This window comes from Danaus plexippus (genome assembly GCF_018135715.1).
Source record: "Danaus plexippus chromosome 22 unlocalized genomic scaffold, MEX_DaPlex mxdp_33, whole genome shotgun sequence".
NCBI classification, from domain to species: domain Eukaryota; kingdom Metazoa; phylum Arthropoda; class Insecta; order Lepidoptera; family Nymphalidae; genus Danaus; species Danaus plexippus.
In genome coordinates this window covers 792,419-815,220 of record NW_026869856.1, presented here as the reverse complement: position 1 = coordinate 815,220, position 22,802 = coordinate 792,419, and the positions used below count along the sequence as shown (strand labels likewise).

General features: G+C 29.6%; 2 protein-coding genes across 8 annotated transcripts in view; one reads left to right on the top strand and one right to left on the bottom strand.

Annotated features, from left to right (window-relative positions):
• Positions 1-22,802, bottom strand: part of LOC116773705 (protein madd-4) — a 197,792-nt gene that overhangs the window by 13,453 nt on the left and 161,537 nt on the right. For 6 of the 7 annotated variants that reach the window (XM_061528818.1, XM_061528822.1, XM_061528821.1 and 3 more), the window contains 10 exons: positions 20,212-20,356; positions 14,786-14,915; positions 13,963-14,078; positions 13,552-13,652; positions 8,372-8,524; positions 7,875-7,987; positions 6,153-6,395; positions 4,162-4,285; positions 3,010-3,131; positions 312-393 (listed from right to left, as the gene is read on the bottom strand). In XM_061528818.1, the coding sequence (XP_061384802.1) occupies positions 312-393; positions 3,010-3,131; positions 4,162-4,285; positions 6,153-6,395; positions 7,875-7,987; positions 8,372-8,524; positions 13,552-13,652; positions 13,963-14,078; positions 14,786-14,915; positions 20,212-20,356 (1,329 nt within the window). The remainder of the gene's footprint in view (positions 1-311; positions 394-3,009; positions 3,132-4,161; positions 4,286-6,152; positions 6,396-7,874; positions 7,988-8,371; positions 8,525-13,551; positions 13,653-13,962; positions 14,079-14,785; positions 14,916-20,211; positions 20,357-22,802) is intronic. The other variant, XM_061528820.1, reaches the window with a different exon arrangement.
• LOC116773708 (uncharacterized) lies at positions 4,557-6,021 on the top strand. Its single transcript, XM_032666214.2, has 2 exons — positions 4,557-5,404; positions 5,564-6,021. The coding sequence occupies exons 1-2, from the start codon at positions 4,610-4,612 to the stop codon at positions 5,999-6,001; spliced, it is 1,233 nt and encodes a 410-aa protein (XP_032522105.2). The 5' UTR covers positions 4,557-4,609; the 3' UTR covers positions 6,002-6,021.

Below are 22,802 nucleotides of genomic sequence, written 5' to 3'. Positions count from 1 at the left end.
GAAGCATTACTTTGTTAAATTAAGTTAATTTTGAAACAAAACATTAAAACAACATTTAGAAGCTAGCTAGCATTCGAACTGAAAGAAAACAATTTATCCGTCCACATGTTATATTAATTTTAGAAATACATTTCCTATAGTATAACGATCGACGTTCGGAAATACCATACAAAATGGTTTCATTTAATTTTCTTCTTCATACCGAACACATGTATTAAGTAACAGTAGTGAAGATCCAAAGATATATTTCCTTTGCAGCAGAACGGTTTATTCAATAAAAAAGATATTAAGAAGTCAGCAATAAAATTTACCTCATGGATACAGGTGACTTCGCGAGTTTGAATGCCGATTCCGCACGACTTGGTGCATTGAGAAAATTCCGTGTAGTTCCACCTGCGATGAAGAATGCATTGAACACTCCGATATGTTTTATGTGAGAAATATTACGATTGTTATTGAAGTGTGATAATAGCAATGATAGACAAATTTATCATGTTTTATAGGATGTTAAAATACAAATGTTTCCAGCGAGTCATTTAATTCCAGGCTAGCAGTTAGTTTGTGTTGTTTGTGTATTGAATTACAACTTGTTAATAAATAAAATATTATAATGAATTGTGTGTATCTTGTTGAATATTTTTTTGTTTGTAATAAAATAGTTTTAAGCAATAATTTTTAATTCTTAAAGTAAACAATAATATTTCATGATTGTGAAAACTATGATATCAGATTTGATATAATAAAAAAATTGGAATTACAATATCTATTTATATCAATGTATATATAATTTTATATATTATAAATTGTAAGTAGCGAGTACAAAAATATATATGAATTTAAGTACTATGTGTTTCAGTGCATGTGACCCAGATAAACCAGAACTAGTCCGAGCTAAAAACAAATGAATTGCATTAGGATAAGTTCACAAATCATAAAGATAAAACACAAGGCGACTTCCACGCAGTATATCAAATGTCCTCACGTTGTTTATTTTTAATTGTACGCTGAAACTAGCTAGATTTATACTTAACACATTTACACTGCATTACGGTGAACCGAACTGTGTTACTGCCAGTGGATTTTAAACTCTATCTGCTGTTAATAAAATATAGTATGGATTGAATAGTTTAACAGAGCGTGTGTGAAAATAACGTTAAATTAGATACAAAGGCTCTCTAGAACACGGCTATGAGTTTAACAGTTATGAACACTATCATTTAAAATATTGGGTTTATGTCTTATATACATTTATAAAGAATTTATTTGAAGCATAGAATTACGTCTTTCACTAGCGTTTCCTCGTGACTTTCAACGCTTCTGTAATTGTCTTTGCTCAGAATGCCGTTTGAGTGTATAATTGTGTTATTTTTTTTTTAATATAAAGACAGACAGACAAACTCACATATATGTATATATGTATTCACTTTTCTATACTTTATATGAGTTACGTTATTTATGCATTAAGTATGGTAGTAGTTACAAAATATTATTTATACGTTGCAAACATACTCCAAGGCTTTTTATACACAGTCAATGAATATAACCCTTAATAATTCTGAAACTTTCTTTATAAATAAAAATTTGATGATAAATGTCTAGAGAAATTATTTAAATATAAAAAATAAGCACTAATTTCCTTGTACATTTATTCTAAGACAAATGTATATCCATTATCATTTGATAAAACAAAAATATGATGAGGAAAATGTCTCGTGGAAAATCTAACCATAGAAAAATACGCAGAGAAATAGTATTTAGAACAAATTAATTACTTTGAAAAACTTATTTATTAGTAGTAGTATTTCTTTCATAAGGCAAAAGAGTGAGAGAGAGGGAAAGGTGAATGAGACAAAGAGAGAAAGATTAAGAGGTAACACTCTTATTCGACATTACTGTTTTACGAAAACTGTTTGTTTATTGAGAGAAAATGGGTTTTTTAAAGTATAACACAAATAGTATATTTCTATGCTTTTAATTAATCAGAATTCTATTTCAAGTCAGCCAAGAATATGATATCTTTGATGTCATCAAATTTAAGCGTAGTTCATTTTGAGTACATTTGAAATAAGCACTTACTCTAGTAGCTTATTTATTTTTACTCAAATATCTTATTTATTAAGCATATTTCAGTAATTTTAGTCAGTAACTATATACATATAACTAACTCATTGAATAAAAAATTGTTTTATAAAATTTTGTGGTTTTCATAAAATTCATATTATGATTCACAAACAGAAATGATTTAAATTTACTTTTATATATATAAAAATAATATATGTATATATAGATATATGTGAACAACTTTATATATATATATATATATATATATATATATATATATATATATATATATAAGTTGTTCACGTCGGGTTTGTAAGTTGTTGATGTTCGCTAATTGGTAACTGAGTGCTTTTGAAATTGAATCATATAAATTCCAGCTTCATTCATTGAGTATCGTAACTATATTATTTAAAGTATTGTAAAACAACGAGAGTGGAATTAAATAAGTTTGTGCTTGCATGCCGTTAACCGTAACATTGTATTGTATTTTGTAAGTTTTAATATATATATATGATTGTTAATTTTTAGCCTCAATCAAGGCTTTAGTCTTAGTATTATAATATTTTTCATGTAGCCATTCTAGAGGTACGAGGTTTGTATGGTTGAATTTTCACTATTTTGCAAGTTTTTCAGTATCTGGGTGATAACATTAAGTACTGAAGTTATAGGTAAAGTATTACGCCTGATCCTTCCATAGTTTAAGGTACAAAATTAAACATTTAGAAGGGAACTTATAAAAAATCTTTTAGTTTGATTTCAAGAATTATTATTTCATTTTAATTTCATATAACACATGAATTGTTATCAAACATCAGAGTGAAAGGTAATATGCATGAAGGATACACTATTTAGAGAGAAAAAACAGGTTTATTTACAAAACACATCGCAAAGATTCATTGTTTTTATATAGATGGTGTGTATGATACGAGATTTATGTGATATTCTTACCTTGGCGGACACGGGTGGTCGTTGCAGGTACGCACCCTATTCTCCGGCTTTGTCAATGGATCGCACATGTATGGAGACGCGTTCTTGCCGTCTTCGTCTCGGACGCATTGTATTATAAGCTCCTATATACATCAATATTATTAAACAATCCTTTAATAATGAGAAACATCGTTAAATTTATAATATCGTATCGAGAATGCAGCTATATGTCATGTGATTATTGATCGAATCGCATCAGTACTTTACTTGGAATTAGTGAGATCTTTTGGGAAATAACTAAGGACTTAATCACACTTAAATATTGAAGCGTTCCTCCTTGTATTGATGGCGTGTCGAGTCATAATTTAGCACTGATGATGCATTTAAAACCGATTATCTTCCTGTCACACATTGCGAGCTATGTATCCCGTTAATAGTATTCAATTGATAAGATGCATTATTTTTAATAATTAAAAAGGCTTCTAGAAAAAAATAAGGCTGATTTGATTGAAACATATTTTAAAATCATTATCATAACTGATTTGAACGAATTCTATATTAACCGCGGACTCCACTTAAATTACCGGTTATTTAATAATATTAAGTATTATATGTATTGATGCATAATTATTAAGTGGTTTATTATTTATTAATAAATAAATATAATAAACGAAGAATAAAATGGTGAAACAAAGGTTTTATTGATTTAGCAGCTGTTTCATTAAAATCATCTACTGGCTGTTGAAGATAACTAAAAATATTTTACATATGAAGATTTAAATACTTTTACAGTAACATGATTCGAAAAGGACTTGAAAGTAATTTGTAATTATTTTCTAAATAATTTGTATAGTCTTATTGATATAATAATATTATCTCTAGATTTGCAAGAAACGATGCAGTCAAATTTAACTAATAAAAATGATCAGGCGCTTTATATTAGAATATTACAGCAACATACGAATATTCATTAGAAATAACAACACGAAGGGGCTGAAGTCAAATAGAATATTAATTTTGCACGTTATTAGTTTATAAATAAAACATCGTACGTAGAAATACATGGAACAGACTCGTTAATTCACAGCAGATAAACTTTTTTAGAGTCCGGCGCTAGTAATAGTTTAGGCATAAAAATTTAACAGTTCATTGAACTTTGATCTATTTTAATACCTGTACACCGCTCAAACAAGATGCACTGCAGCTGGTATAACCCTTTTCCTTCCAAGAATAGGACTTCCCTGGTGAACCTGGTGCTACTCTTATGTTACTCGATGTACCGAATATCAACGACCTGCTGGTTATAAAGTTTACATTATTCCTAATCTCAGTAAGAATGTATTCTTGAAAACTATAAAAAATATTATACTATGATTTAAAGTGAAATATATTTCATTAATAATCATATATATGTGCATATATAATTAAATTTCCAATAAGTCATTACGATGATACGATTAATTTCTATGATAAGATTTCATTTTGTACAACACGGCTTTTCATTTCATATCATACTGATAACACGATGGAATCATTTTTATCACGACATTATCACTAGATTACTTGATGAAATATTCGCTTATAGTATTGTTCTATATTTAAAAGTGTGGACGTAAACAAAATGTCTTTAGATGTTAATTTAAGTGAACCTGATGAGTTCAATTGTATAGAACTACATGAGTGCATCAAAAATGTTGCAGAAATCAAAGGTATTAAGGATTTTGTATATCACGTGGATGTTGTTTGTGGCTGCGGTGAGAACTTTATAGCCAATGTGTTCAGAGTTATAATAAAAGATGCTGAAAGTGATAACAGTTGTAGTGTTATCGTAAAAACTCTTATTAATACTTCAAGACAAGAACTATTCAGGGAACTACATAAGAGAGAAGTTAAAGCGTACAAAGAAATAGTAAATAAATATGTAGATTTACAGAAATGTGTACCGCCTGGTGACAGAGTTATAATACCTGAATGTATATACACAAGTATAACAAAAAATAATGAAGTCATTGTTTTAGAAGATTTATCAGATGTTGGATTTAAAATTGACAAAAGATTGGTCTCGCATCAAAAGTTGAGTCATGAACATGTTTATCTTATTATAGCAGAATTAGCTAAGTTTCATGCATTATCATTTGTATATGAAAACAAGGAAGATGATTTTGATAGTGTAGGCAAAGAATTTCACGATCTCATTTTCAATGATACGTTTTTAAATAAAGCAAAATTGAGGAACTATTTTCATGATTCATTTCAAACATCATTGAATCTCATTAGTGATGCCAATGTTAAGATTAAACTGGAAAAAGTGAAAGACAAATTAATAGATCTATTGAAATGGTATACTGGACCAAAAGAATACAGCGTATTCTGTCATGGCGACTGTTGGATCAACAACATACTTTTTAGAGATCAGGTATATATAAGATTTTTCCTTTATTTTACAATGTTCATTTATTGCACATATGCTCTCATTCAAAGTAGTAATAAAATAAATTCAACTGAATATTTGTTTGTCAAATTGCTTGCCAATTTCATGTAGTGTCGTTTATAAGCGAATATTTTTATTTTACAGGATACTAAAAGAGATTTGTGTTTTGTGGACTACCAAGCATTGCGATACGCGAACCCAGTGACAGATATACTATACTTCGTATATATTTGTACAGATTCTGAATTTAGATCTGAACATTTTCAGAACATCTTGAAAATATACTACGATAATTTCAAATTATTCTTAGAACAGTTTGATATAAGTGGGGAAACAGTCTATCCACAGAAAGTATTTGAAAAAGACATGAAAGAATTTCTGCCCTTTGGATTGCTTATTGCTTTGGTGGAGTTAAGAATAGTGTCATCCTGTACTAATGATGATGTTATGTCAGATGAGTTAAAAGAACATGACAATAGAATTGAATCACAACACGGAAATTTAAAAACACGTGTAAATGATGTCGTCAACGAATCTATTCATAATGATGTGTTAGATAAACTTTTACAATTAATAAAATAGTGTTATAAGTTTAATTTAAATTTCATTATTATTTAAGATAACATCAAAAACAGAATATACAGTGTTCAAGAATTAATTAGTATATATTTTTGTGTTTTTAACCCAACAATCTAAAAATTTTTTTTAGAAAAGATAATGTAAAGTCAAATACCTGTCTCCACCGTTATAAGCAGGTGCACTTGAATCTCCAAACGAAGTTCCGTATGCCATAGAGCAAGGTTCCATGACACACCTCTCGGTTTCTTCCGTTGGTTTTGGGCCCATGCATTTGCTATCAGGTAACTTTGCTATGGTCCTACTGAATTCTAAGAATATCTTGCAATGCACCTCCTTTTTCCGCCATCCTTCGCCACATGTTACGCTACACGGTGTCCATTCGTCATCTTTTATGTAACTATAAGAATTAGAATATTATAGAACCTTTGGTCAAAATAAATGTATTTTTCGTGCATAATGACTGCGGAATGTTTTAGCGTAGCTAGTTGATAAAATTGAACATCTCAACTGGTGCATTCACCACGAATGACGTATGTAAAATCTAAATATTCCCACAGTCGCCGAGACGTTTTTCTAAACTTCTGTGCCTTAACGTGGTTAAAACATTCAAATTCTAGGGCTTGGATAGGGAAAGTTCACACAGTTATTTCATGCTGGGTGCTGGGGTCGAAAGAACTACCAATCCTATTAGAATCAGATTTGGCTGGTATATGTAGAAGTATGTGCACCAGTGTTTGTAGTTATGGTTTGCCAGTTTGTCCTGTAATCTTGTAAAGTTTCTGTCATACTATAAGCCAATAACTACTCTAATATCACACCACTCTGTGTATAAAAGTTATCTGAGAAAAAACAGCTTTGTTAGTGTCAGTGCAGATGTATAGTATCTTAGAGTATCGGAAAAGTGTCTCGAAGCAAAACAAAAAGTAGAGAAACTTTAGATAGTGTAATATGTGCAAGGAAATACAAACTTTATTGTGCAGTGCGTAGAGTTGAAAAAGGTAAGTCTTAGAAAAGGCAATGGTCCATGACAGGTAATGAAGTGAAGGGTTTTTGTGGAATAATCGAAGATTGTGCATACGGAAATGACCGGTATCGAACTAAGACACTGAGAGTTTACGGATGATTTTTCTTTGAAAATAATTATACAGCGATCAATTTTCTGGATCGTCGGTTGTATAAAATTGATAATGTTCAATAACATTTATCGTCTTTAAGCCATCTATTTAATGGCTTGAAGACGATGATAAAAGCATTAAATGAAAAGTAAGAACAGCCACTGATAGTGTATGAGGAAGGTAATGTTGAAAACTGTAAAAAATGTGATGTTGTTTTGAATCCAAAAGTGAAACCTTTAATTAGTACTAGTTAAGGTACAATACCTTACATACAACCAGCCACACGCAAAGAATATTTTGTAATTGCTGTAAACAACAACAAAATACTCTGAGCTATTTATAATACTTAGAATTATTTATTTGACAAGTAAACAGTTTGGATTACAGTGACACAAAAGTTAAAGCCTATTTCGAGTTTAATTAGTTTGAATCGGATTTTAATATTATTAATAATTAAACAAAAATATTAGAAAAAAATATGTCAAAAATTTTTTAAGGAACAAAACTAATATAACGAAAAATCTGTTTAAAAGTAAACGATGAGGTAAAAGTTAAAAGTTATGTGTGACCCAGATTTTAATGCATAGTTACGACACGGCGTTACCAAATTAAAATTTTTATGAAATCTTCATAGCTACCTCAAATTATTTTATCACATACAGAAATAAACATGCTATGTTATCAATCGGGAAAACAATATTTAATTAGTTTTAAATATCACAAAGAAAATGGCGAATTATTTAAAGGAAAAGATAACTTACGTAGCTTCAACGGGTACGTCTGGTTCTCCTACGAGTCTTTCGGCAGCTGGATATTGTTGTATTAAGGGCTGGGTGTGATAAACTACACCTGGGAGTAGTGCTTCTATGTCGTCCTATTGTATGATGATTAATTTTAAAAATATTCACTTATTATTTATAATTAATTATCTATTCTCAATATCCTCACAAATGTTAAGCGCGTAAAAGTGAATTTATATGTAAAATAAAGATTATATGTATATATATATTTTTTTATTAGAACCTTAAGTTAAAAGTTTCATATAAATTTTGTAGAGAATAAGATTTTTCGACACTTGAACTATATAGCCGTTAATATTTTTGATAACAGATTATTCAAATAAATATACATTCTCAACATATTCATGGGATACAACAACTGTATGCAGATCAGTCTATAAGTATTTAAAGCAAATTTAGTATCAAGATTGAATATTCATAGATCCGTTAATGCTTGCATCTTTCTCCTTTAAAATTACCTCAGGTTCCTCAGGCTCTCTGTATATCGGGCAGTTTATGCCTGTTGAGCATGATCTGGAGATTTCTGGTCTTGTCGCTGGATCACATCCGCCACCAGCTGGGGTACATTCGACCCCACGAACTTGAACACCTTCACCGCAGGACACTGAACACTATAAAGTAGGGGGGACTTGTATTATTGGAACATTTATGTCGATTGTAAACATTTTTTACACTCATATAGACACACATACAACTACCCACACATATGAACACAAAATAAATAAGGTTTAATGAACCTATTCCAATTGTTGTACGTTTGTGTATAACTTTATATACTTTTGTGTTGAGACTTTGTTACTTTAAGGAAATAAATCGGTAAATAAAAATTTTAATTGTTATTAAAAAATTAAATTTAAATTTAAATAAAACAGCAATTTGAGATAAACTTTCTCGTCAATTTCATCTCATCGTAGATAATATTTGTTTTTTTTTTTTTTACTGTTTACACTATCGTAATTCTGAAAACTCATGGAAATAGTTCGGAGCTATTTAATTAGGACATTATTTTTTTGGTTCTTATAATTCATAAATACCATTTGTAAGACGTTTCGAAGATATTGTTAATTTAATAAAGTGAATGTATTTGAATGCCATGAAAATGGAAATATTTTGTGTTAAAGGAAATTAATATTTTAATACTGGAAAATATATCACGGTATCATATGGTACACATACATATAATTTTATGTTTATTTCACTTTGAATTTCAGTAGTATGAATAATATTTTACAAGCTTTGATTAAACTTCCAATGTACATACACACGAAACATATTTACTCTAGATGAATTTAAAGCAAATATCTTCAAATGATTGATTTGAAATTTTGTGCATACATTTAGTTTGAATGTTCTATGTTTGGTTGCGTGACGTCATCATAGATCCAATATGGGACACCGTCCAAAATGCTTTACTATTTATTTTAAAGTACCTCAATAATATTGATGTGAAATAAAAGAAATTTTAGAGAAAAATGCAAATAAAAATGTTTTTTTTGAAACTAGTATTTTATTATATTGCTCTGTATTTTTGGTAGTTTGTCCTCTATTTATTACTTACTGTTATTTTACAGGCAATAGTATAATTTGTGATTTTTGTTAGAGCATAGTTACTGATTTTTTAATTTGCACTAATGCTCAATACAACTTACGGAATTAATTAAAACAGTAGTTTTCTGTAGGTTTATTACTGTTGTTTGAATCAATAAATAAATGAATAAACACATTACCGAATAAATTAGTCTTCTACTATCTTCCATAGAAGTTTTGGAATCAAAGTTTCCTTGTAACATGTTAGCGTTTGAGTCTATAGCATGTTGTTAGTTGATCCAGTAACTCCGCAACTACTAATGGCTAGTCCGGTGACTTCGTATCAGTTTTAGGACGTCTAACCTAATTGTTCTGCTCTACGACGCTTGGTGCATGTTATAAAATTTTAGTTGCTTGCAGTCTGAATCAATTGTTATTAGTTTCAAAGCTTGTAAGGTTTCTGTATTCTATATATAGTATTCAGTACCTAGAGAATATGCAAGAAACTGAATTACTTAAAATATATGTATAACAAAACTTTATCAAATTTTAAATTGTCAATTAACTGATTTAAACCAAAGTTAGTTTAGAATCACCACAAAGAAAATGTTTTTCAAACGAAACAAAAAGGTATCGCAATCGGTAGATATGTTTGAAATGAACACCCGCGCATACAAACACACAGACACGCACACATTCATCGACATACACAAATAACACTCTTCACTTGTTTCGTCCGGCATTAAAAATATTGGGAAAAATTGAGCAGACAGTTTTATTTCAAGTTATTGTAATCATGATAAAATTTCGACTAAACTAAACCCAGATTTTGGTCACAAACTCGGTCCGTAAAATTCACAGAACTTCCCAAATAATTTAGATACTTTAAAACGTAGCGAATCTTTTAATTATGCTGCACTTCAGCAACTAGGTAAATTCAAAGCAAAAGGAACTCAGAGTGAAACTGCTTCAGCTATAGAATTAAAATGTACAAACTAATTAACTGCTCTAAGTTTCTCGGGTCTTGATTTTAGAAGACTTAAGAAGTGTCCTTTAGGTGTGCTGTTTGATTGTTGTGTAATAAAGAAAGCGAGGAATTTTATTACTTTAAAAGTAAATATACAAAAGGAACAATAAAAATTTCTTCAAAATCTTAGACCAAAACTGCTTAAATTTTTTTCTTAGGTTCAAGCTTCGAAATAAATCATTGCTGTATTTATGAATTCATAGCATGTAAAATGTGCTATTTAATAATGGAATGTCTTTGTTTCAATTGACTCCACAACTAACTATTAAAACAGTGCGTTAATACATAAATAACGTTGAAGGAAGTATCTTTACAAACTCTGTTGGTCTCGTTGTAAGCTGCTGGGATTCCAAAAAACTGTGTAATGTCAAGTAATTAAGCGTAAAAAAAAATACTTTATGAAGTGAAGCTCGTTTAAATTAATCCGATGCATTCTTTGTCAAAACATTAACAGTTATAGTAACACTCACCCAAAAGTTCCAAAATTTTCAAATTAGCCCCAACTTGTTAGGCCATCAGAGCAAGTTTTCCAATTTGGTTTTATGATAATTTTAGTACATGTTTAATTTTCATCACATTATGTGAAACTCGCTATCGTTTTGTTCTAGATTTTCTATGTATACAGTTTTGGCGATAACTGACAGTACATACATACATGTTTGCAATGTCCGTTTGTAATATTTATATAAACTCTTCTTATTGAATGCATATGAATTTATACACGGTACATATCACAAAAATTATATATATATTTATCAATCTATTTGTGCCTCTTTATCCCTGAAACGGTGATAAAAATTTTGACTTGAATTTCAATATTACTTAACTGACCTAATAAAAATTAACATAAGCGCGTTTTATTGAAGACATTTTATTTATTTTAATTAAAATAAATAAAGATTTGTGCATTAAATTTCTAGTACTAATAAGAGTCCACAACTTTAACGTGATATTGTTAATAATTTCGTATGCCATAAAGCTTTATATATATTTTATATGTGATAAAATTTCAATGCGAGCTACGTAGAATGTGCTACTATGTTGCTACGCCGTAGCTCCATCCGAGATTCATAACACCGGCATTCATTATTCAAGTCTCAATATTTATATTTTATATGCTTATAACAGGTATTTCAATTTCAAATTCAAATTAAATCCTAACAAAGTATAACTCAAGGCTTCGCTGGAATTCAGCATTATTTATTTTTCATTATGGTTACTGATATTTATCATAATGAATGTTACCTTGATTTCTTTTCTCTTTTCCAGCGAAATCATTATGTTGGATTTCATAATAGGAAATCTGTTTATAATGTTTTATTAAGGTTTTTGTTTATAAAGCAATACTTGAAGCGAAACATCGTAAGCCTTTTTGATATGAACTTGAACGAAAATAAAGTTAAATTTAACTCAGTTAATATGTCTATGTATATTTTATTATAATATGCATAAGTAATATTTTAAATTAATTAAAAAAATACAATTATTGCTGTGGTTTTGACACATTCACTCACATAGACACACAGACACACAGACACACAGACACACATACACTCGTATGTATTATGTCAACGTCATAATTCATTAGTATTCAATTGTCACTGTTACATTGTCTTTGTTGAGATTTCATTAGAATTGCTTATAAAAAATTTGAAAACTTTTTTAAATGTATAAAAAATGTTCCTGATATTGATAGTTTTATATATAAGGGCGAAAGAAAAAAATAATTTAAACCCTGTCAAGTTGGAAAGTAAAATTCTACGCGTTCTACCGCGTGACATCAACAAACAGACGGAAATTCCGTTTCAGGTTGAATATTTGCAATTTGAGTTTTTAACTCTGTTTTTGATGAAAAAAAAAAATGATAGAAGTGGTACATGTTCACTGCTTCACAAAAAAAATTGTTACAATATCATAAAACTTGTTTGTTTTGACCAATCACAAACAAAACGATGATATTATACCCGAAATTACCATATATATTTCAGTATACAATATAATGTATGCAAATAAATACATTTATTTAAATTAAAATTTAATTCAATAACTTATATTTTTGTTGAAAAAACAAAGTTTTCAACATATTTGTACAGCGATCGAAATATTCGCAAAAAGTTCGACGATCAAATTTTCAGTTAATAATTTTTTTAAAATAGGGAAAATAAACACGGAACGAGAGCTCTGAAAGTTTGCCCGATGCCTTCTTTTTTCTGGAGTCCCGATCCTAAATGGTAAAATAGTAAAACTAAGAGTTAGCTGGACGTCTGAGTAAAACAAATAGGTATATAAACATGAAATAACAATTGTAATGCTATTTAGGTACTTGTACGTAAATTCTCTAAAGACAAATTTTCAAGAAATGTTTAAAATATTTGTTTTATCGTAATTGAAACTTAACATATGAATTTATATATATATTAATTACTTTTAAAATATACTGAGATCTAAGATTTTCGCGAGTTTTATTCATTTAAATGAAACTAATTTATTATTTCGGATACACTACGCGTGTTTTATTTTTGTACAAAACTACATACTACAACTGCAGACGAGATGTGAATGCCCGTGATCATGGTTGCTGAAAAGTAACCGAAACATCGGGAGCATGTAGTTTTGTACAAAAATAAAGCACGCGTAGTGTATCCGAAAAAATAATAGTGTATTTGTAGGGCACATTATACGTTGTTTTGAAATCACTTTTATTGACAGATAAATTAAAAAAAAAAACCTCTAAATTAGGCAAAAGTATAATTTTTCCCACAGTTTTTAAATATCATTGTTAAAATGTCTGATAACGGAGTAATAAAGAAAATATCTCAAATTCTAAATGACAAGTAAGATTGTGAGGAAAATAAGCATTAAATAGAAAATATACGTGTTAAAATGATATATAGAGTACCTATGAATAAAAGTGTACATGAATAATAACCACTGCATAAGTGTTATGTCGTCACAAGCAGATATAAATATTTACATTTGATTCTTTTTTTAAATACATTCATTAATAACATTCAAAATTATAATGACCCGATCAGTAAAGGCAATTTATTGTTATCAATCTCAATCGATTTATATCAGACTTACCCCTGACCAGGCGCCTGCAAGCCACGTGGGACAGCTGTGATCATTGCAAGGCTGCGTCGAACGAGGTGCAGGTGTTAAGCAACCAGGTTCAGAACTTGTCTCTGTTGAAAAATACTATTAATGAAATAATAAATTGAATGCAATAATTGTGAATCGTGATCCTGATTTAGAGATTAATTGGTTATTAGAAGTAGCATGTGGATAATTTGGACAGAAATTCTCATGTAATTCGAAATTTTTTGATATCCAAAATTATATGAAGAGAAAAAAATGTGGAGGAATACAATAAAATAGTGGTTTAAAAGCTCTAACTAATAAGGCATTGAAGTAAACCAATTGTTGTAGAAACTTTTTTTATTATTCTCCTAAATTCTAGCTTCCATTATAATATATATATATAATATCACTGACCAGGATCGTAAGTGTCTGTCCTCGTAACATTGGCAGATCTCGCGCACAACACTCGCCGTGACCGTACACCTCCTCCACACGTCACGCTGCAAGATGACCACTCGCCCACATACCACCTACCACCAATCCAATACATTACATGCAATCTCATATTATTAAGCCAAAACTTAATTACATTAAGAAATATTTTCTTATGTTTTGGGAACAATTTGGGAACATTAGTGTTATGGATTAAAATTTAGCATTGGCTAGGGAGTGACAAGAAACATCCAAAAAGTTATGAACATTCTTATTATTGGGAAATACGTTTAAAACATATGAACGCTTTTCTTACTGATCGGGATCACAGCATACTAAAGAGTGAGCAAAAGACGTAAATATACTGAATTATTAAAACGATAATATACTACTATATTCATACTCTATACTTCACGTTATAGATTTGACTTTCCGATTAAAGGATCAACTTAATCAGGACAAAAAGTAATTTAATTTGAATATAAGATAATATATTTTTATATTTTAAAAATAGAGTGCATAGTATTTGACTTTTACTAGGAGAAATATACATATAAAGTTTTTCACATATTTAAATAAAGCACCTCTTCCGAGTTCAGGTCAAAAAATTTAAAAGGGTTATATTGTTAGCTTGAAAATGTACTGAGCATTAGAAGTTAACCGAATGTAATTTTATTTAAACTATGAGATTCTTTAAATTAAAATTAAATATTATTTTAAATTAAACTATTTTCTTAAGTCTTCTTTTCGATTTCTACTCATTGTTTAACCCTAATGACAAATCTACTTATTGAATTCTACTCACTTGAATGGACAGGGATGTGTATTACATCGCACCACGGCTGATGCTGGTTTTCTGGAGCCATCGCAGAGTTCCTCGGGTGCATCCAACCCAGTTAGTCGGTCACGACACACGGCCAGAGACATTTTATAACCTAAGTGGGTAAGTAATCTATAAGTCATTGAAATATGACTAATATTCTTCGGATTTGCTACGCTTTCATATAATTTTAACAACATACGCCCGGCCTTTGTGTTACTTTGCAGCAACCCTGATCACGAGCAGACGAGATAAAAAAATAAATAGAAAATACTAGTTTTATTTCAATTTTTGATACAGCCTATATAGGTATTTTCTTCTACAGGGTGTATCCTATAAGGTTACCAAGTAATTCATTATATACATTATATTTTTTATTACAGTTTTATTATTTATGATTTTTTTTTATTATAATCCAAAATTTCTTATTGTAACTTTTAATAAATATATCATAATTTGTATACAGTAAGAAAATATATGTTTTCTGTTTATTTCTCTGTTTGGATTACATTTTATATTTTAACCCGACGTTTATAACCCCTCATCTTCTTTACCCGAGAAAACGTTTACCTCGGAATAATCTGAAATTTAACTTAACATATAAATTGTAAATTATTCTGGGAGTGATATAGTTTGAATAGATTTATATTATTAATAAATTTTATATACAGTATTAGTCTTTAAATAACAATATTTTATAAAAATATAGTCTTAAAGTTACTTGGCTGTAAAGTTATCAAATATTAGAAAACAAAAAATGCGAAATAATTTATAATTATAAAGATATAAGTTGATAAATACACTGACAAGTGTAGTACCTGTATCAGTGACTTCACAAAAATAATGTCCAAACTTCAAGTTTCATCTTCATTTATTTAAAAAAATTATACAGCGACCTCTTTAATAATAGTTATTACTTAGAAAAGTCGAGATTTAAATAAAAACAGTCCCTTTTGTAGCCAATATCGAGACGGCAAGAACTCTTAAATAAATTTTTCAATTCAAATCACGAAAGTAGAGTCACCGTAAGTCAAAATATATTCAAAAGCTACCGTTATATAAACATCGCCTTTGACTGAATTTCTTACAAACTAGCATTTTGTTAGTAACGAGAAAGAATTCTGAATCTGCAGTGTTTAAATAGCTATTAAGTAAAGCTCTTGGAATCAAAATTACAGAACTTGAATACTGGAAAGAATTATTTACGGGGGACATAAAATAACTATTATTCAAACAGTTATTTCGTTAGTTTAATTAACGAAATATTAGCTTTGAAATTTTATTGTTAATAAATTTTAACTGTCAAAGTTTTTAAGAACAACGTTTCTGGTATAAAAATAAGAACAATTTTCGGCAGCGGTTTTTATTTTTTTTTGTTTTATTTTCTTCACTCCCTCGGGAATCGTTACTTTATAAGATAAAAAGTCACGTGTCTTCTTTGCTACCATTTAATGTATATATTTGTATTTTAAGGTAATGTGCATGAAACACTTCGGCATTGTTATAATTATTATATTGTTTTTATGTTATCTCAAACTGTAGAAATTGTCGTTTCTAGTGTTATTCGATCTTTTGTAATGGTAATGAGCGTTTAACGAGCCAAAGACAACTTCCTCTGGATATATAAATATGTAAATAAAATAACTTCGTTTTACTTCGGATTTTGTTGAATACGGAACTGTCGAACGATTTTGCTTTTATATTATTTGGATTGGAGCACTTTGTAAAATAAAAAATAAAAATTGTATTTTAACAGAGATGAAAATTTGTTATACAATTTCAGTTTTGTTAACCATTTTATTTATGAATTTGAAATGTTATTTAAATCATGACTTCTATAAGTTGCTACAAGAAATGAGTTAGGAACATTTACTAGTATTATATCAATCATATCCGGGCACTGATACAATAAAATTTCTCGATTTATAAAAGCTAACATGACCTTGTGAAATTTATACATCAACGCCATAAAATATTTTAAAAATTAAAAGCAAACACAGTCATAAAATAGCTGTGAAATAATAAAGGATATATAAAGCGGATGTAGGTTTTAATTCAGAACCTCTTAACAGTAGAAGCATAAAAACAACTAGCAGGTCCGTCCGAGAGACCTGTTAAAACCAAAAATAAAAATCCAACTGCGGGCTGTGAGCTAGTAAAAAATCCATTTTCAAATGCATTTTTCTTGTGGAAACGTTTACTTTATTTTTTTTTTTTTTGTATTTCCTGAAATGTAAAGACGTGTAAGAAGCATGTGGAAATAACTTTAACGATTCGGTTTCGTGTTATGATTTACGGAGTCTTGCCATGTCGCGCGATGTAAACTTTTGTGATATATTTTACAATCGTCTCGGTATTGCCCTGCCAACAATACCGTTGCAAATATATATTGTTCATTCGGAAACTTTATATATCGCGGCTCATAAAGTATGATTATATTTTTATTATTTTATAAAACAAATGTTGTTACCTAGCGATTAATAATATTATTCTGGTTCGTGTTTTCTGTATACAAACCAACCTAACAAAACCTACCAAACATTAGGACAAGAATCAACCCTTGAGCATCCAAGAACCATTTATCATTGTCCCGGCACCTAATTAACATTTGAACGTCTGAAGGTCCCGGGGCCCACAGAACAAAAACACGTTTATAGGATCATTTGAGGATTTTCATCATGTTCAATATCAGTTCATTAATGGTGTTCCAGAACTTTCTTATATTCAATTTAAAATGCATCAAAAAAAATTAGGTTTCAACTTTCACCAAAACTTTCCCTAATTAATATTGTTCCTGAATTGTATTAAATAAAACTATTTGCCATCAGAATCGGCTGTTCTGGAACAAAAGCAAAAAATATTTTGTCACAGAGTATATATATATAATATTTTTACTGTATTTCATCTAATATTTTGACCTACTTCTTTAAGTATTGATCTTTGACTTAATATCTAGAGGAAGGTCTATATTTATGTATATCTTAAATCTTTATTGCTGGTTTTGAATTCGTAATTCATTATTATCCTTCAACCACTTCGTCTTTTTTTCTTTCTTTCATACTGCCAAATACTAAATCTAAGTAGTCATATCTTCAACATTCCTCACATTATTTGAGTTACCGAATGTTTAACGAAGCGTACACAATGACACAAATTCACACATCACTTACAACAAATATTATGAAACATGGAGTTTGATCAGTCGGAGTTGAAGCTGACAAATATTTAAATAAAGAACAGACTTATATTTATAGATAATTGTTTACATTACAGTCAAATTCAACCTTGGAGAGTATTTATTATGAAATTATAATCTTAAATATCTGTCGCCGTTCTTAACTGTTCTTAATAAATAACCTAGAATACAAATGTTATGTACAATAATTAATTTTAAATGGTTTTGTTAGTATTGTTTTCTGTATGAGAGGAATTCTTATACAGACATCAGACAATGTTTTAACAATCCAGTTATGTAATTCAGGATTTACATTCGAATTATCATATTGAACCTTCTCTAATTCTTCTCCGAGTCTTCATCATTCACAGCTTTCTTAATTAGAATCGGCTCGCGAAATTTGTTTGAGATGCTACCAACCAAACCTGCGACAAATTTGTCGCGCCCGTTTTTTACATTATATTATAAACAAAAAACTAAATAGTTATAGTGAATGTAAATATGATATTAATGATTGCAACGATAATGATATGTTTACTTATCTATTCTGTGTAATATGGAAGTATTTGTTTTAGTTCAGGCTATACTAATTGGTTCTGATGAAAGTTTAAATTTTACACTTAACTCTCTTTCTATCAAATCTTTCTAATATATTGGAGATATTAAAAGAATTCAATTCATTACAGTAGTTGGTCTACACGTCGAAGGGAACTGTTGCTTGAAAGAGACGAAAGGAAATTCCGCCACTGATTTATCAGCGGCCCTAGTAATGGTGGCTCGGTATAAATTATGAGGGTACAATTAATAGTTATATTGTATATAGATTTCTTGACGGCTTGTTTGTGCTTCGGATTTTTGGGATAGAATTATTGCACTGTCGAGTTATATCTTCAGAAATTATATGACTTGAAGATTGTGAAATAATATCTGTAGAGGCTATGAATTCAAATAATTTATGTAGTGTTCCTCCACTAAGAAAAGCATTTTATTTTAACAAACTGTTATTAATTATAATGATTATATAAAAAATCAAACACACTAACACAATATTACACATGTAAGGTAACTTTTCCAATTATAAAAATATACACGAAGTTAGCGTTCCCGCAACACAAACTTCGACGAATCAAGTTGGCAATAAAAAGCCTAATTAATGCGAGTACAGCGAGAAATTTGTTAATTAAAACAATATTTTACTTTTAATTGGCGCACGCCAATGATACCAATTGAGGGAATTTTTTATATCGGTACTATAAAGTACAAAGTTAACTGCGAGCCCGTCTAGAATCATTCGTAAGTAGGACGAGACGTATTTCTATACAACATTATATGAGAAAAAGCTATCGTTACTTCCTTTGATTACGCTATAAAACATTCTGTGGACCCTTTTATAGTATTAAAATCTTTATTGAGTTTAAATTCTTATATAATAATTATATAGCATATTAAAATATGCATTCATATTTGCGAACATAAAATGTACAACAAAAGATATAATCGTAAAATTCATTACAGCGTCTCTAGAGGTGGAAATGAATGGTAAAGGGAATATATTTACAAAACAGGAACAATTTTTTTTATAATATTTTTTATTCCTCTTTATAATGGGAAGATATTAAACTTTCTGTATTTTCGCAACAGATATTTGTACTTTAATCACCTTTTTCACTCAACTTCAACGCTTGATCCGTTAAACAAAAAAAAAATGTAAATTGCTCCAGAGTACGCACTTTAAGACATTTATTTTCGAGCGTTGCTATCGTAGTGTAACGTTATATTTTTTTCCTTTTACCCATATTTTAATGTAAACGATAGACGAGGAGATGCTTTCACTGTCAGCCTTTGATAGACGTAAATGTTAACTTTTACAACAGGTACACTACCTTTTAAACCACTTTACTCAATCTTATATTTTTATATTGCAACTTTATTATTTAAAACGGTATAATATATATGTATGGTTATCATAATTTGAACTAAGGCTTATAACACTAGAAACAAATTAATATTAACTAGTGTTTGTTATGAACAATCATGCAATAATATGTTTTATGGTATTTGAAATAGATTTTATAATTCCTTATATAGTTATGGTTAGATAGATATTACTCTGAAATTAAAATTATTTAATTTTATTTAATAATGACTAATTCTGAAAACTTATTTGTGATGAAAGTAAGTCAGTTTGGATTTAACTTTTTACTTATAAATTATATATTGATGTAAATAATCTTACCACCACCACATGTAGCGGAGCACAAGGATCCTGGAGTTGAAAGCCAGTGGTATCTTGGTCTCGAACATGATGACCCGTCCCCACCACAAACACCGCATTCATCGACTCGACGAGTAGAACCGACTCGCAAGTCACAGCCAACACGCTAATAACAAAGTCGTTCATAGATTTTTCATTTATTATAATATTATAAATTCAATTATATTATACGGTTTAGGAAATAGAATTACAATTTAACTGATCTAATAAAAATTTATATAAAATATTGAATCAATTTACACAGACAGGTTGTTATAGCTGAGGGGGCTGTATGAATTTATTAAGATCGGAAGCTATTCATCTGTGTAGCAGATGATACAATGATTCAGAACCTTCAAAATCAGTTTCTCCCAAACTTCCAAGTTATAAATTACTCAGATATGTAACAATGACACACCTCATCGTTTATTCAACGCTATGAAATCGAGTCGAGTGCCGGTATCCACACAAATGTGCCGAATTTTCGGATTATCATATTAAAGCAGGGACGACCATCTCGCTCTGATCCCATAAAGTGATATAAGTCGGAGCGGGACGGATGATTTATTGCTCGCAATTTTATTACTGCAATTCATATTCACATATAAGTTGATTTAATTACCACAGGCGAAATTGTAATATGCCTTTCATGTGTGGATAATCAAAATGTCTGTTTTAATAACGCTGAAACTTTGATAGTGCACAGTTATGTATAAAACTGATATATTATCTTTCTAGTGTTATATTGTAAGTGGTTTTATGGCTTTATTGTTGTAGGAAGAAACTTCGCATAAAAATTGTTGTTTTCATATATTCCTGTTGTAAATAATTTAGATATTTCGTGTTATCTGGGTTAATCGCATGTTCGTTCCGTATCACACGGCTTATAATATTTTGAAAGAATAAATATAACAAAATGTTTGTATTATTATAATGTATACATTTTTATACAGATTGGTCTATAAAGATAACTTTACGAAAAGTCGTTTTAAAAATCGTGGTGATAGCGACGTGACTCGCCCAAACTTTTGATCCAATATTGGCAAATGTACTTCAATGTTTTATGCCCAATTAGTGAAATGTCACGTATTCATGGAAGTTTCGAAGACTGCGTCCAAGAAGTCATATAACTTTTCACTCGCCACTGCGAACTGGACCGGTTTTGCATAATTTCATATATTATTTAAGTGGAAACTTGCTACAGTCGTTTGCATAATCTCATTCGTTGCCAACGAATACTAATTCAAGACGCTCGAATTGAAGGTCTCATGCTTCTGAAAGTGTCTGACGCGCTTTTAAACTTATTTGACGTAACTTTCATAACTTCTCTTAATTTTTTTTTACCTTCATTTTGGTTAACGGTATACGTATTTATGGTATATAATGTAACGCTCGTAGAAGGCAAACTTTGCATCATCGATTTCTTTTTCAGTACAATAGTAGCATATTTCATAAAAAACATAATTTTACTTACTTTATCATAACACATTATCATTTAAAGCTATTCTTATAGACATAGAAATAATCCATACCCTGTCATCGAATTATAAGGAAACCAAACCTAAAAAAACATAACCTCAGATCACTAGCTACGAACGAACAATTACTAAAAGCCTCTTCAAGCAAACAAACCTTTATGGTTGAACAAAAAATGTGGATTGAAACCCCGTGACACAATGCCGGATAAGACCTGACATCATCAGGGAATGGGGCTGCGAAATAATAAGGCTTTACTGTGGTCCAAGATAAAAGCGTTAGCGGCTTTCCTTAATACTAATCAATATGTTTCAACTTATTTATTTGGAAAAAAATATATAGATATTAAACGTTTTCAAACCTGTTTAATTTTAGCGTGACGCTATTTGTGACATGTGACCCAGTTTGTATTATATTGAGATAAAACTTTTTTTTGCACGTTTAAAATATAAAAATTATAGTGGTTTAACTTTATCTGCAATGAATATAGTAACATAATTAAATTATATAAAATAAAAAAATGATTGAATTTTCCGGTTCATTTGTTCCAAGCACCGATAGTTTGTAACTTAAGCCCCGTGAAAGCACTCGTTGCGGGTCGCTTTTGTCTAGGTACTGTTTGCTCCCGTTTCTAAAATTAAAACTATGCGGCCTGGAATGCCTTGTAATATTTCGTTTGCTGTAAGGCACACCTTTTCGAAAAAAAAATATAAATGTATACCGGCATTTGTTACAAATGTCATGATAACTTTGTTTATTATTATTCGTATGTGTTGCATAATATAATACAGGTGTTTCATTATTTAAACAATGTTAAGTTATATATAATATATTTTAAATATTAAAGGAATGTAAGGTTAATAATTGGGTAGAATTTCAAGCAGAAACTTTAGAATTAAATAAGTCATCTACACGAACAGGAGTCGATACTGCGACCTAAGGGATACCGCTTTCTAGTTGCTTTCTCCTCATATAGATAAATAATGCCTACTTAATATTATAAATGAGATGGTTAATCTGTCTGTACGTCTTCTACCTTTTCACACCTAAACCATTGAATGAATTTTGATGAATTTTAGTGTAGAGATAGACGCAAC

Bases quoted from the DNA above. Each gene is read 5' to 3' on its own strand.
- LOC116773708 (XM_032666214.2), top strand. From the start codon at position 4,610: ATGTCTTTAGATGTTAATTTAAGTGAACCTGATGAGTTCAATTGTATA. The intron at 5,405-5,563 runs GTATATATAAGA...TTTATTTTACAG, and splicing joins ACATACTTTTTAGAGATCAG to GATACTAAAAGAGATTTGTG.